General features: G+C 43.6%; 1 protein-coding gene across 7 annotated transcripts in view; it reads left to right on the top strand.

Annotated features, from left to right (window-relative positions):
- RIN2 (Ras and Rab interactor 2) overlaps window positions 1–15,279 on the top strand; it is a 222,022-nt gene extending 206,743 nt beyond the window's left edge. For all 7 annotated transcript variants that reach the window (XM_042980975.1, XM_042980974.1, XM_015544014.2 and 4 more), the window contains 4 exons: window positions 2,931–3,236; window positions 5,083–5,214; window positions 10,010–10,173; window positions 13,430–15,279. In XM_042980975.1, the coding sequence (XP_042836909.1) occupies window positions 2,931–3,236; window positions 5,083–5,214; window positions 10,010–10,173; window positions 13,430–13,753 (926 nt within the window). In that variant the 3' untranslated portion in view covers window positions 13,754–15,279. The remainder of the gene's footprint in view (window positions 1–2,930; window positions 3,237–5,082; window positions 5,215–10,009; window positions 10,174–13,429) is intronic.
- The last annotated feature ends 463 nt before the right edge of the window (window positions 15,280–15,742 follow it).

A 15,742-nucleotide genomic window follows, 5' to 3' on the forward strand; every position in this document is an offset into this window, starting at 1 on the left:
ACTTTATATAAGTGAAATGTTAAAGGAGATACTGTTTTATGCCTGGCTTCTTTCACACAGCATCGTATCTATGAGATTCATCCAGTTGTGTCTGGAGCTGCAGTGTGCTCTTTTTCATGGACTGAAATCTCCCGTTTCTGAATTCCATTTTCTGGATTCCACTGTATGAATATATCCTGGTCTCCATTCCGTTGGGATGGGCCTTTGGGTGGTCTCCAGTTTGAGGCTATTATGAATCATACCTCTATCCATATTCATGTACCGTCCCAATTAATGATTGGCAGGACTTCTGCCCCCATTGGTGACCTCATCCTAACAAAGTGGTGGTCACTTATAACCATGAATGGAGCTTGTGTAACCTTTAGACAGAGAGGATTAAACTGGTGAATGTTTATAAAACACCTTGAACTTTAGAATTAAGAGGCCATTTACTTTGGAAAGCAATGTGATTGTTGAAAACAGTTGTGCAGCCTCAAGCAAGCCATTAGACATCTCCAAATCTCTGCTTCCTCATTTGTAAAATAACATTAGTATTATGCAAAAATAAGAGAGTTGTTGGAAGAATTAGATGAGCTAATAAAATAAAGCACTTAGAGCCTAGCCCAACTGAATGCTTGGTGTCAGTTGCTATTATCGGCTTTTCAACGTAATGGTCATTTAGGGTAAAGTCAAAGATGCTATTAGGTCACACAAGTTTATTAACACAGAATAGCCAATGAAGACCAAGTAATTTGTTTCAATGCCAGATGTCAAGTGAAAATGTTCTGTTTTTCTTCTTACTTTATAAACTCTTTTGTTTCAATCTTGATTCCTATAGATATATAAAGCTCTACATTTAAACAAAGATCTCCTGGGGTGCCTGGGTGGTGCAGTTGGCTAAGCATCCGACTCTTGATCTGAGGTCAGGTCATGATCTCACAGTTTGTGAGTTTGAGCCCCACATCAGGCTGTGCACTGACAGTGCGGAGCCTGTTTGAGATTCTCTCTCCCTCTCTCTGTCCCTCCCCTGCTTGTGCTCTCTCTCTCTCTCTCTCTCTCAAAATAAATAAACTTCTTAAAAAAATAAAATAAACAAAGATCTCCTGGATAGGATATCGACTTGGAGGAACAACAACAACAACAAACTTGGGCTAGGGAAGCAGCTCATTAACTTTATCATGAGCTCTAATTCTGTATGGGAAAATTGTTTTTGGTGTTTGTGCATCCGGCCTAGATTTCTAATAATAGGTGATAATTTGGATGCAGTGTGATTTGATCCAGTGTCAGGAATCCCCAACGCCAGAGAGATAATGGTTTCCAATTTCATAAGGAAATTGGGCTTCCAAAATGGAATCACCTTAAAGTCTCATAAATGAAGTCTGGCTACCCAGGTGGCTTTGATGAAAATGTACAAACATTTGAGATTGGAAAACTGATGTTGCAAAAGCAGAGAGATTATTACTGTATAAATCATCTTTAGGCTGGATCTCCAGATTTATGGTCATTTTACTGTCAGCCAAGAAAGCGACTTCATTGGGCAACCATTCAAAGAGGGGGAAAATAACGCCTTCCACACCTAATGGTATTTCCAAACTCTGACCAGAAACACATTTCAGCGTTTTTAAAATTTTTATTTTGAAATCATGTCAGACATACAGAAAAGTTGCAAAAATAATGCAAAGAAATCATGTCTACCCTTTACTCTAATACCCTGCACGTTAGCCCCTTGTCACATGTTTGCTCTCCTTTCTCTGCTTACACGCACATGCAGACACACACATACACCCTCCCTTCCCCCGCTGAACCATTTCAGAGTTAGTTGCAGACATGGTGTCCCTTTACCCCTGAATGCTCAGTGCATATTTCCTAAAAGCAGAGACATCTTGTTACAAAAATACAGTAAAATTAACACAGATTGAGTGTTCACAGTATTACCTAACCTGCAGATTTTATTCAGATCTCATCTGGTGTCCCACCAATGCTCTTTGTAGCAGACAAAGAATTTTTGGTCCAGGGGCGCCTGGGTAGCTCAGTCGGCTGAGTGTCCGACTTCGGCTCTGGTCATGATTCTTGCAGTTGACGAGTTAGAGCCCCGAGTCGGGCTCTGTGCTGACAGCTCAGAGCCTGGAGCCTACTTGTGATTCTGTGTCTCCCTGCCTCTCCCCCGCTCATGCTCTGTCTCTCTCTGTCTCAAAAATAAAGATAAACACTGAAAATAATTTAAAGAATTTTTGGTCCAGAATTCAATCTAAGATTACACATGTATTTAGGTGAATTTATTTCCTCAGGAAATATTTTGAGAAATCTTGAATCTTTCCTTTTATTGTATTGTATTGTATTGTATTTTTATTTTATTTTATTTTTATTTGCGAGAGAGAGCAAGTGGGGGAGAGGGACAGAGGGAACGAGAGAGAATCTTAAGCAGGTTCCATGTTCAGCATGGAGCCTGATGTGGGGCTCGATCCCATGATCCTGGGATCATGACCTGAGCCAAAATCAAGAGTCAGACTCTCAACCAACTGAGCCACTCAAGCGCCCCTTGAACCTTCCCTATTAACAAATCTGTCCTTTAAAATAACATATTTACTAACCTGTCAACTGGATTATCAGTGGAGGACTGGGTCAAAAGAATGTCTTCTTGAATATTCACCTGTGCTCATGGAGGAGGAGTGTAAAAGTGGTTAAAACAAATATGTTTTGTTGTATTGACTGTCTGCAAAAGGAACTGTAAGACTTTATTAGGGAAGATTCACTTTCCCTGGCTTTACAGAAAACACGTTGGAGTGTGGGGGGCAGTAGCACTGCTAAGCTTTGTTGGTGGGCAGGTATGAAGTTATAACTTGTCTGCCCTATAACCAATGCAGAGTTCCAGGTGTCCATTCCGAGAAAGCAGACCTTGCATTTCTTCTTCCTTCAGACAATGGTTACAGTAGCTGCACTTTCTTTGGCAGATGTGGTGCTGGAAAAAGCCATGCACAAGTGCATCTTAAAGCCCCTGAAGGGGCATGTGGAGGCCATGCTGAGGGACTTCCATATGGCCGACGGCTCATGGAAACAGCTCAAGGAGAATCTGCAGCTTGTGCGGCAGAGGAACCCACAGGAGCTGGGGGTGTTCGCCCCAACCCCTGATTTCGTGGATGTGGAGAAAATCAAAGTCAAATTCATGACTATGCAGAAGATGTATTCGCCGGAAAAGAAAGTCATGCTGCTGTTGAGGGTCTGCAAGCTTATTTACACTGTCATGGAGAACAACTCAGGTGAGACTACCCGAAGTCCAGGCTTCTTGTACTCCCCACCACGGCCAGTGACGTGGCTGGTGATGTGGCCAGTGACACATCAGGCTTTCTGATTCCCAATTTCTCTTTCTTTCAACCTCTTGATTTCACCAAACAGCCCACAGTATTAGGCTGGTATCTGGCAAATTGGTCACTTGCAATAGATTGGTAACACCAAGAAAAGTAAGCGGTTGAGGAAACAAGATTCTTGTATGATACCAATTTGTTAAAGGTTTAGTTCAAGGCAGTGGATACAGATTCAGTCTCTGGAGACTGAATTCACATCCTCACTCTGTGAATGAGTTAATTAACTATGGGCTTTGGCTACCTTAATCTACTTCTAAGATGCAGTTTCTATACCTGTCACTGAATATGACCCTGTCCTTCATAAGATGGGGGTTATCTAAGTTGAGGCATTGCACATGTAGCCCCGAGCATGATGGAAATATTAGCAATTACTTATCATTACATTTAGGCCAATGAGGGTTTGTGTCCATGATCTACATCCAGCATGTGTCAAACATAGAGTATTCAGTAACCATGTGGGTTCATTACAGCTGTTTCATTGGTTCTTCCTTCTTTGCTACAAGTTGACATAATGTAATTGAATTCACAAAAGAATTACATAGTTCGAAAGTAAGCCCTCAGATTTCGTCAGTTTACTTCTTCCAGATGCAGAAGTAACCATATTCATGGCTAGTGACTGGACCCTGCATAGTTCCAGGGCTTCAGTGAGCTTGTTGTAATTCCATGGATGATTATCAACTTTTCCTCTAAGTAAAATTGCTTCATGGAGAAGCAGCAGAGAGAACACACAGGATATATTAACCACTGCTTGGGTAGATAGGAATGTGTGTGCGCTTTGCACATTGTTGGGCAGAGACATTAAAATGTGAGCCCCTCAGCTGGTCATGATAGCATATGAACATGACCTCTGAAATTTGCAAACATAGTTCACATACAGGAAGTATATTTTCTGTAGTTCAGACAATCACTTATGTAAGTTCAAAAATAGTGTCTTCACAGGATTATGTTCTTCCAAAGCACAGTGTCTCAACCTTAGCACTAATGACATTTAAAATGGATAATTCTCTGTTGTGGGGGCTGCTTCCTGTATGGAGTTCTTCAGCATCCCAGATGTCATTTGCACCCCACCCTCTATTCATGACAATGAAGAATGTCTCCAGACAATGCCAAGTCTCCCTGGATGGTGTCGGCACAATCACCCTGAGTTGAGACTCACTTTTGTAATGAAAAGTAGCAATAAGGACTGCATTTTTTTTGCTATATGTTAATCATATGTATCTATTCGACATATACTGAATTTTTACATTTAAATAAATTAACTGTGTGCTCATGTTGAATGCAAAGCAAAGCTTGTTCCTGGTCCGAGTTTGGTCCTGTCATTATGTTGATGATTGATTTGCACAGAAAATAACAGGGAACATAGTAGAATTCACAAAGGATTAAACAGAGTAGATACTTAGTAAATGTTTTATAACATTACTTGCTGAAAGTTAAACTGTTTACAGGTACTCTGTTCTATTGTATAACCTGTTGCATAGCATGAAAGCATGGAGGAAATCTTTCTTGTGTTCCTTGAGTCATAGATATTTCATTCTGAAATTGTGCGTTAGGGTTGGTCTCTAACATGAGCAGCCAGGAGGGTCACAGGCTGCACAGGATTCCAGAAACACCCACCTCTGTTTATGAATAGCACATTTCCCCAGATGACTCTTAGCTATCTAAAAAAAGCAGTCTGCGTAGGATATGAAAGAAAGAAGTGTTGGTAAAAATATTCCCATCTTCCCCTTTCTTCTGATTCCAGGGAGGATGTATGGAGCTGATGACTTTTTGCCAGTCCTGACCTACGTCATAGCTCAGTGTGACATGTTGGAACTGGACACTGAAATTGAGTACATGATGGAGCTCTTAGACCCATCACTGTTACATGGAGAAGGTAACAATTGCTTGAAGATATGGGAGGAAATGGGGTGTCTTTTTTCAGTTTTGTTTTCATGTTTTTCTTGAGGTGAAATTCACATAACATTAGATTAGCTGTTTTAAAATTTTTTAATGTTTTTTTTTTTTTTTTGAGCGAGAGAGAGAGAGACAGACAGACAGAGTGTGAGCAGGGGAGGGGCAGAGAGAGAGGGAGACACAGAGTCCCAAGCAGGATCCAGGCTCCAGGCTCCAAGGTGTCAACACAGTGCCTGCCTTGGGGCTTGAACCCACGAACCGCGAGATCATGACCTGAGCCAAAGTTGGATTCTTAACCGATTGAGCCACCCAGGTGCCACAGATTAGCTGTTTTATGAATGGTTCATCAGCATTTAGTACCTTCACAGTCTTGTGCCATCTACCACGACTATTTAGCCCCAAACTTTTTTTATCACCCCAAGATAAAACCCCATACACACTTGGCAGTCACGTGAGAGCTTTTTTGCATTCTTAAGGGTTAAGTATAGTTTTAATTTCTTTGTTGATTTAAAAGAATGTGCTAACTTTTTCCTGATTAGAAAAGTAATGCATATTCATTGTAGAAAATATGGAAAAGTCAGAAAACCACTAAAAATGTAACCCGGCCATAATTATACTTTGCCGAGATTGGTTAATTGCAATTAAAAAAAAAAATCATTCAATAGGAAAAGATGCCATTTTTAAAAAGAAGTGGTTTCCTTGAGGAAGAAGGAAGGTATAAACTTTTGTCAGGGAATATTTTCACCACCAGAAAAATATCCTGCTGTTCTATCAGTAAGGCGGATGAAGGCTGGCCTTTTGTTTTTCATCTTTTTAAAAAATTTTGTTCTCAAGATGAAAACAGCATTGATTTTATTTTCTCTATAACAAATTATATTGGCACATTGTTAGCATAAAATGCAGTGGAGTAAAACTGGGCAGTTTGCTTTCAACTTACCTTGTCAGTTCAGTCTCTTTCTTGCGACTGCCCGACCCCAACATGTCTTCGCAGAAATTCCTTCTCCTTACACATCAGTTAGGTATTTTATCCTGGAAATAATTGGGATGTTTGTCATTGTGGTGCCCAGCCTTGAAGGGCAGAAATAACTGGGACTCTTATGTGAGTTCGTTTTTTTAAAGGAGAATAAATCAGGGCCTGTGCATTGTGAATCCCATTAATCCATTTCCATGTGTCCCAGTGAGAGTCCAGATAGACCCTGAGTAGTGAATTGTTGCACAGAATTTTTTTAAGTCTTTTCTCCACTGAGTTTTAGTCTGGCCTTCAGTAGGAAGGTCCACGTGCTGATAGGATTCTGCAGGGAATGTGTCATACTGGCATTTGCAGAGTGTCTGTCCTCCCTGAAAAGAAAGCCAAGGTGTACCTCATACCTCGGGGTACACTTTCCCACCCCTCGAGGGATAGTGCTGACTCAGGATTAGTGATGGATATCTTTTCATCCTGTCCCCGCACCCCAGAGAGGTATGAATGAGCCCCTTTCATCCCTTTCAAATTTTTTTTTTTAACGTTTATTTATTTTTGAGACAGAGAGAGACAGAGCATGAACGGGGGAGGGTCAGAGAGAGACGGAGACACAGAATCTGAAACAGGCTCCAGGCTCTGAGCAGTCAGCCCAGAGCCCGACGTGGGGCTCGAACTCACGGACCGCAAGATCGTGACCTGAGCCGAAGTCGGACGCTTAACCGACTGAGCCACCCAGGCGCCCCTCCTTTCATCCCTTTCAACCTCTCCCTCATTTACCCCGCCCCACACCCCCCCACACACTAATATTCACTACCCTGCAACCAGACATCCCATGATGAGCCACCAAGATCCCGCCTGAAACTTTCCTCATTTGCTCTGCCCTTGGATTTAACGGGAGAGGGGAAAGTGTGTGGTTTTGTCCGAGGACCAACAGGAGCACACATTAGTCTCCATGCCCTGCTTTCTTTTCTTCTCTGCATTATCATTATAATTTCATAGATATCTGAGCTTTCTTCTAGTTTTAGTTGTTTTGAGCTCTGATCCTGCTTAATTCTAGAAATGACTATGTCAGACTCTTGGGGCTTTTAGGGAAAGGGCATGTCAGTCCCTCTCAGAAAATTACCATTCTGTTGCTGACAATGTATACTTAGGACAAACATATGCTTACATCGTGTGGCCTGGGGATTGAGACAGCCACTTCCTGCCACCTTTCCCAGTGTTTCCCCAGAGCAAGGCACTGCCCTGGGCACCGTGTTGGTGACAGATGGGCAGGTGGCTATCCTCACCTCCAGGAATCATACGTCAAAGAAAGCCAAGGATCCAGATAAAGTATAGGGCAACTGGTGAGCTTGTACTTAAACTAGAGCCTGCCTCTGGTTAGCTGTCTCGGGCTTGTTGGCTTCTTTCCTTGGGAAAGCAGGCTGGCCCAGTCGGGTTGGCTGTGGGTACAGACCAGGCCTACACATCAGGGAGCTGAAGCTTTGCAGACTGAGGGGAAGACATACCTTACCAATCCAGCCCTCTGTGGCCTGCCCAAAGCCCTCTTTGGTTTTGGGGGCAGCATCCCACAACTCTTTTCTGCTGTTTAAGCAGGTAGTTTCATTTACAGAAAAGGCGTCATAGAATCCCTCTTGAGTGCACAGCTCTTGTGGCAAAGTTATAGTTTTGCTGAAATGTAACCCTTTCTCTAATTGCATCCACATGTTTCAAAGTGTGGTCAACTTGGTGCTTCCAGCATTTTGACTTTTCTCCTCAGCGCCCTGAACATTTCAGAGCTGCGGAGTCTAAAATATGACATCCAAAGGAAAACCCCTCCCTCCCAAATTTGCCTAAAACTGTGCCTCCAAGTCCCAGCTCCAGTACTGACACCTCCACACAGCCTTTCTCGAATGCTTAAGTCCCTGCTGATTGCTGTTGAAATCCTCTGTGCGGCATTTGAATTCTGTACCACCGAGTTTCACACGCAGCCATGTGCTCATTTGTTCATGGGGAAAATGTTTAGTAAAAATCAGCTACTCAGAACTCTGTACCAACATGTGGGAGATTCCATAGGGAATTTAAACTCAGGTGGTGGGGCCCTAAGCAAAAATCCTGTTGTGTGCATAGAACCTGTATTACCCAGAGGGGGCTAGATGATGCTACAGTGAAACATAACCCCCCATATCTCGGTCAGTGACCTGAAAACCACAAAGGTGTGTTTCTTTGTAAGTTACATGTCCAATGCAGTTTGCAGGGGACTGTGCTCCTTTCTCAGATGGTGGACCAGCTGCCATTTCGAATGTTGTCACTTGTTGACCAGAGAGAGAGTTCTTCAGACACCCTGACTTTGTACCATGAAAAAACTCATTTGACCACAACTAACTTCTAGTCCTGCATGAATAAACCTGCCAATACCTGTTTTCTTTAATAAATTCATAAACTTCTATAAAGCAGGGACTCAGATACCATTTCTTACAAATCTAGCCCCCGCTATATACTTCCTTGGGCTCACAGTAGAAATTCAATATTTTGACAAGATTATCTCTCAAGTTAAAATATGCTGTGCCCAGGGGCGCCTGGGTGGTTCAGTTGGTTGGGCATCCAACTTTGGCTCAGGTCATGATCTCACGGTTTGTGAATTCGAGCCCTGCGTCGGGCTCTGTGCTGACAGCTCAGAGCCTGGAGCCTGCTTCAGATTCTGTGTCTCCCCCTCTCTCTGCCCTTCCCCTGCTTATGCTCTGTCTCTCTCTCTCCCTCAATAATGAATAAACGTTAAAAAAAAATTTTTTTTAATGCTATGCCCAGCTAGGGAATTTTTATTTCTTTTTCTTCCCAGTTTTTATTTAAATTCCAGTTAGTTAACATACAGTGTGATATTAGCTTCAAGTATGGGATTTAGTGATTCATCACTGATATGCATCACCCAGTGATCATCACAAGTGCCCTCCTTATTACCCATCCCTAATTACGGAATTTTTATACACATATTGGGCCCCCACTAGTGGTCTGCTAGCAAGGAGCTTACAAGTTCCACCAAAAGCACCTAATTCTAGTTTAGGACAAAGCTATGAACCCACTTCTAGGCATCTCACGGTGTTGCAAGTCTTTTAACAATCCTCAAATGTAAGAAATCATTCGTAAATGCACCATTAAAGAGACATCACTTGCTTTTCCTTGTGAGTTATTTCTTCCTAAGTGTCGTGTTACATTAGTCCCCGAGTAAAAGTAAAAAGGGGAATGAGGAAAGAAAAAGTTACTGTGAAGAATCCGTGTTATCGTGAACATATGTGTAGACTGTGCAGTTCTTTCAAAGTGTGTAGTTTACTCAAAATTTAGAAAATACTAATTCCTAAAAGAAAAGCCTAAAAGTAAGTATTGCCAAGAGATGTGTGGACCCCTGGTCGTGAAGTAAATGATTCTGGCTGGGAGTGGTCGACCCCACTAACCCTCATATGTCTCCCTGCCTCCATCAGGACTCAGTGCCCTGACCTTTCCCAGCAAAGCAGTTTCACAATTGCACTGAAATAATTTAGAGATTTTATACGTTTCACCCGTTGGAATGGAAATTCCATCAATGAAACCGGGGCGCTGTCAGCCTGGCCCGACGGCGCCCCCTAGCGCCGGCACAGGCCGGGGTCACTCAGTGCATCCATAGGATGAATGCATAAATGGTCGGAGAAAGGTAGGAAGGACGTGTTCTTGGACGCGAGCTTCTGGTCCCACAAGGAAATGCCTATGGAGAAAATAGGAAGCATGACCTCTGATTCCATTGTCCCCACCTGTTATCACTAGAGTATAAACCCCTGGAGAACTCATTCTTTCTGCCCCTTTCCAGGAGGTTATTACTTGACAAGCGCCTATGGGGCACTTTCTCTGATCAAGAATTTCCAAGAAGAACAAGCCGCAAGACTGCTCAGCTCAGAGACCAGGGACACCCTGAGGCAGTGGCACAAACGGAGAACCGCCAACCGGTCCATCCCCTCGGTGGATGACTTTCAGGTATGTGGCTGGCCGTGGCGACTTGGGGCCATGTGCTGCTTTGCCCTCCAGGGAGGCAGCGCTGGCTCACACTGTGGTGCCTGAGGTTCCCCCCTTTGTCAGGTCATCCAGTGGAAAAGGGATATTTTAAACCACCCTCTGACCTTGTTGTTTCGCTTCTCTGTTTTCTTTGAATTAAAAAAATTTACATATATAATATATAATTATTATATATATATACAATTATAATTATATATATATATATGATAATAATTATATATGGGTTTGGCCCAAGCTTTGCTGCCCTTTAGAAAACAAAGTCAGATAAAGTGGAGAATTTCCCAGAATATTCAGCATGGATGTGGAGCACCTGAGCAGACAGGACCTGTGCCTCTTGGCACAGGCAGTGGGTACTGTATTTCATCTGGAGACTGGCCTACTGGGAGTAGCGGTGTTAGGCACTACGGTTGACCTGGTGTCCCTGAGAAGAGGGAGAGGTGCAGTGATGTCTTCCCCACTCTCCTTTCTTTTTCTCTCCCCACCACCTCAAAACAGAAGACACCACAGCCTCATTGGCAGCCGGTCGGGGCCAGAGTTTCAGAGTCAGCATCTGAATCCAATCCTGCCCAGATCCCCATCCAGAGTTTTCTGTGGCCATGAGCGGGTGTCCGGAAGTGTGGGGTTCCCAAATTGCTGGTTTCTCGGGGAGGAAAGGCAGCTTAAGGCTGTAGACATCTTTACCCAATACAACACCTCTTGATTTGCTCACAGTCCATGACATGAATAAGTCTGCAACCGTCTTTGAGTAGTATTTTCAAAGTTTCAAACCGGATTCTAAAACCTGTGTTTTGTTTCTGTGTGTCACATGGTGAATTTCCAAGCAGGGTATATTAGTCTCTGTGTCCAGATTCACCTTTCCTGCCTTTTTGTCTTTTCGATGCTCTGAAAATACTCGGAGGTATGTCTGGTTCAAAGTCAGCCCATCGTGGAAAGGCAAGATCAGCAAGTTTTTCTTCAAGATAGCAATATTCTCAGAAATAGGTTCCCAAGTGCACAAATCTAAAAAAAACAAGAATGCCTACTATGTCCCCCTCCCCGACTCCTTTGGGTTGTTGAAGAACTATCCAGTGTTAAGTGATTTAGCATACGCAGGCTCTTGGATACTGTGATATTGGCTGGGTGCTGAGAGGTTTCCAAAAGTCAGTCCTACAGCCTCTGAAGAGGAGAACAGAGGAAATGAGAAAAGCTCATGTTTCCATCTCCCCGCCTGCCGCCAGCTCCTCCCTCCATCTGAAGCTTCTAACCCGGAGACCCCCAGATTCTGCAGAGCCCTTCCCCACTGGCCTCTCTTATCTTGGAGAAGCACACCTTCTTAGAATACAATCCAAGAGAGGAATTGTCAGTGCTTGGCTTGGTGGTAAAAGTGAAAGCTCAGAAGCAAAGCTCCACTTGGAACTCCTAAATCAGGGGTCACAGACACACACAATGGTCTCCTCACATTGGAGAGATGGCACACCACAGTGGTGAAAGTGCTAGAACACTGGCTCTCCCACTCACAAGCTGTGTGGCCTTAGGCAAGTTACTTAGCATTTCTGTGCTTCAGTTTCTTCACTGGTCCAGTGGGCATGGTGTAGACTTCCTTACATAGTTCTCATCAGGGGCACGTGGGTCCTCAGTCAGTTAAGCCTCCAACTCTTGGTTTCAGCTCAGGTCATGATCCTGGGGTTGTGAATTTGAGCCCCACATCAGTCTCTGTGCTGACTGCAGGGCCTGCTTGGGATTCTCTTTCTCTCCTCTCTCTCTGCCCCTCCCCCACTTGCACAGTCTCTGTGTCTCTCAAAAATAAATAAACTTCAAAAAAATGTTCTCTTCAGGAGTCATGGGTTAATGCATACCAAGAGTGTGAGCCAAGTGTTGGCAGTGGGATGGGAGAGGAGAGGGTTGGTAAAATGGAACATGTGTGTTGTCTCAGGTATTCACATTCAAGACTTATCTTCCACATGCAGAGCTCCTGTCCTTCCCAAGGGCCTTTCCTTCCATCAGCCCAGTAAGCCCTCAAGGTAGCCATGTGGGGCCCTGGGCCGAGAGCCCACTTCCCTTTGCTCCTGAGCAGGGGTGCCAGATTTAGAAAAGGGAAACATTTGTTTTCCATCTGGGCATGCTCTGTTTTATCTGGTAACCTCATTCCTGCTGAAGTGGAAAATTGAAGAAAGATCCCAAAGAGCCTAATATGAGCACGGGAGTCTCTACAGCCTGTCTGGGCTTTGTGTGAGGTCACGGGTTTACTGTACTTCACGATGGCATGTGCCTGGTGCCATTCGCAGACCCAAGCCTGCAAGCATGCCCTTCTATTTCCCTGAAACCGCACCCTGCACTTAACCAGAGCCATCCTCAAGGCCTTGTGCCAGAATGAACATTCTCCTCCTGCTGACCCTTTCCACATTGTTCTCGGAGCCGCTGGGAACCTCGGATCAGGTTGAACCACATGAAATTAACTGTCACTTGGGGATGTGCAAAATGGTTAAACATCAGCAGTATCTTGTGGTCCCTTGTAACATTCTTGCCTTTGCTTAGGCTTCATTAAAAGTAGTCCAGGGGCACTTGGGTGGCTCAGTCGGTTAAGCGTTTGACTCTTGATTTTGGCTCATGATTTCGAGGTTCGTGAGCTCAAGCCCTGCATCAGGCTCTGCACTGACAGTGCAGGTGCGGAGGAGCCTGCTTGGGATTCTCTGTCTCCTCTCTCTCTGCCCCTGTCCCGCTCATGCGCGCTCTCTCTCTCTCTCTCTCTCTCTCTCTCTCTCTCTCTCAAAATTAAATAAACTTAAAAAAAATCCTTAAAAAAATTTTTTTAAAGTAGTCCAAAGTGAGTACAGTACCTGCTCTTGTGTCTAAATATTTTAAATGTCTCTTCCTGCCAACTCCTGGTGCAGCCTCTTCTGCTGTTTGGTTTACTCTTTAAGCTGGGAATAAACCCAGCGGGGATTCCTTAACCAGACTTCATGAGGGACACTGAAAGATCAGAGCAGGGCTGACTGGACCTCCTGCTTCTTGTACTTATGGTGCATCGGTCCATATAGTTGTTCTCTCCACTGTCCAAATTCAGATCAGCCTCTCTCCTCACACTTGAGGCCTCAGGTCCTGACAGCACCATCCTGATGGGCCAGTGCCTGGAACGGCTCACAGGTTAGACCTCTCCTTAGTATTACTGTGCTTGCTTATTGCTCTGTCTCGTTTCCTCTTCTGATTTGTCTCCATCATCTCTCTTTCCCACCTGCAGAATTACCTCCGAGTTGCATTCCAGGAGGTCAACAGTGGCTGCACGGGAAAGACCCTCCTCGTGAGACCTTATGTTACCACCGAGGATGTGTGCCAGCTCTGTGCTGAGAAGTTTAAGGTGGGGGACCCTGAGGAGTACAGCCTCTTCCTCTTTGTTGACGAAACATGGCAGCAGCTGGCAGAGGACACTTACCCTCAAAAAATCAAGGCTGAGCTGCACAGCCGGCCACAACCCCACATCTTCCACTTTGTCTACAAGCGCATCAAGAATGATCCTTACGGTGTCATTTTCCAGAATGGGGAAGAAGATCTTACCACCTCATAGAAGACGTGAGACTTCCCAGTGGTGCATCCAAAGGGGGGTCTAGGAACCTTGCCTTCTGGCTTCCACGTGCTTGTGCTTGAAAAGCAGTCACCTCCTTGGGGACCCCTTGGTTCAGTGACTAAGCCATCCACAGGCTGACTTGGGCAAAGGCATCTTCAGCCACATTGCCCAAGCAAGGTAGCTGAGGTTCATGAAACGGTAGGATTCTCCTTCAGATATGGGAGAATTTCATTTGATAGTTTAGGTGTCCTGAGACTGTTTGTTTGCTACCTACCCCCAGCCAGGTTCTAGGTTGGCTCACATGTACGTATATGTCCTGAATAAACATTTAGGGTATAAGCTCTTCTCTTGAATTCGACAGCAGGTATTTGACAAGACTGTCCGATGCAGTGCGTCAGGTGCTTCTCCGTTCTGTGGATGGCTCCATCCTTTCCTTTTCTCTCTTTTGTTCTCTCTTTCTCCCTTTCTCTCTCTCTCCCTTTGTTTCTTTCTTTCAAAGAGCCTTTGTGTTTTTATATATTTCATAGAAATTTTTATAGCAGTTGCAGGTAAACTGTCAGGATTGGTTTTTAAAATATTTTTGTAACTTTAAAATATTCTATAATTATGCATGTGATTTTAACGTTTAATATTTTCAAAAAGAAATCTCTTGCTGGATTTGAGAGTATCTCACTTTTAAAATGTCTCTCTTCTATAACTGGATGTTTCAGCAACTTTTGTGGGGAAAGACTGCTGGAGTTCTTAAAGTGATGCATTATTGACACTGGCCACAGAATGCCTTGGAAATCTGATGTACTGTTGTTACCTTGTTCATGCTTAGTGGTATTGTGCTCTTTTGTGTTTTAACCAAGTGATGCTGAGGATCAGGAGAGAAATGAATGTAGAGAGAGGTCGAGAGAGAAAAACAGACTCTGACAAAGGACTAAGGAATGTAGTCTGCTGGTTCAGACTCCTTGAAGGAAGTGGTAAAAGGGAATGGAAGGATCCACTTACGCTGAAAATACTGTAAATACACAGTGACATTAGGCAAAAATATATCCAATGTTATTTGCTTTTGGAAATAATTTTGGAAACCCCCATGAGGAGAAAAAAAATAAGGATAATACTACCCCCTTTCCACATAAATCAAAACTAAGAGCATCAAATTATTTGCGGGCAGAAACCATGTATGTGTAATGTGACTTTCGTTGAGTTAAATAAGATGCTGTTTGGAAAAGAGTTTGCAATACCACCAAAAAGCCCTTCTGTGTTATAAGAATGTATGGTGAAGTTAACTTCATGTTTTATGAAACCTGTTTTGGGGGTGCACAAAGTATGAGGGTCTTGTATCCATGTGACACAGTTACCAGAACATGTGATTGTACTGTGTAGAGATGCGTAGTCATCTAATTTGGTTGGCTTTGTACCTTGTACCTTTTTTTAGCTTTTGCTGTCCATCTAGAACCCTCATCACATACTGTGTTGTACTTCCTTTTGTAAATGATTTTTTAAATGGAATTTTGCACATAATACATTGTAATACTGTATGATAATCATGTGTGAAGAGTTTTGAAATATCGAGTTGTCCTTTTTTTATTCAAGGAGCAGAGTACAATTATGCACCACACCACGTTATGCAAATCTGAAATGCACACCAGTGTTTGTGGTTAGATAATCCATGGAGAGGAAATGGCAAAGTTTGCATTTTTTCAGAAGACCGTATACACATAAGAGGCAAAAATCCAGGAGTAGAAGGAAAAGATAGTGTTCCAATCTGAAAGGATTTCCAGTGTTATCTAGGACAGAACACGACTTTGTTGGACATAGAGAAAAATCACTGTTAATCAGAAGGGCCCTGAAGACACCTCCCACCATTCTACCTCTGAAGTGCCCTGTCCGAAAGTTGAACACTCTTTCAAAACCAACAGGGCAGGCACTCTTTTTTGCGTCCATATTCCTGGTGCTTGGAGCTGTGCCTGGCAGATAGCAAGTCCTTGACCAGTCCTTGTT

Source organism: Panthera tigris, chromosome A3 (assembly GCF_018350195.1).
Source record: "Panthera tigris isolate Pti1 chromosome A3, P.tigris_Pti1_mat1.1, whole genome shotgun sequence".
NCBI classification, from domain to species: domain Eukaryota; kingdom Metazoa; phylum Chordata; class Mammalia; order Carnivora; family Felidae; genus Panthera; species Panthera tigris.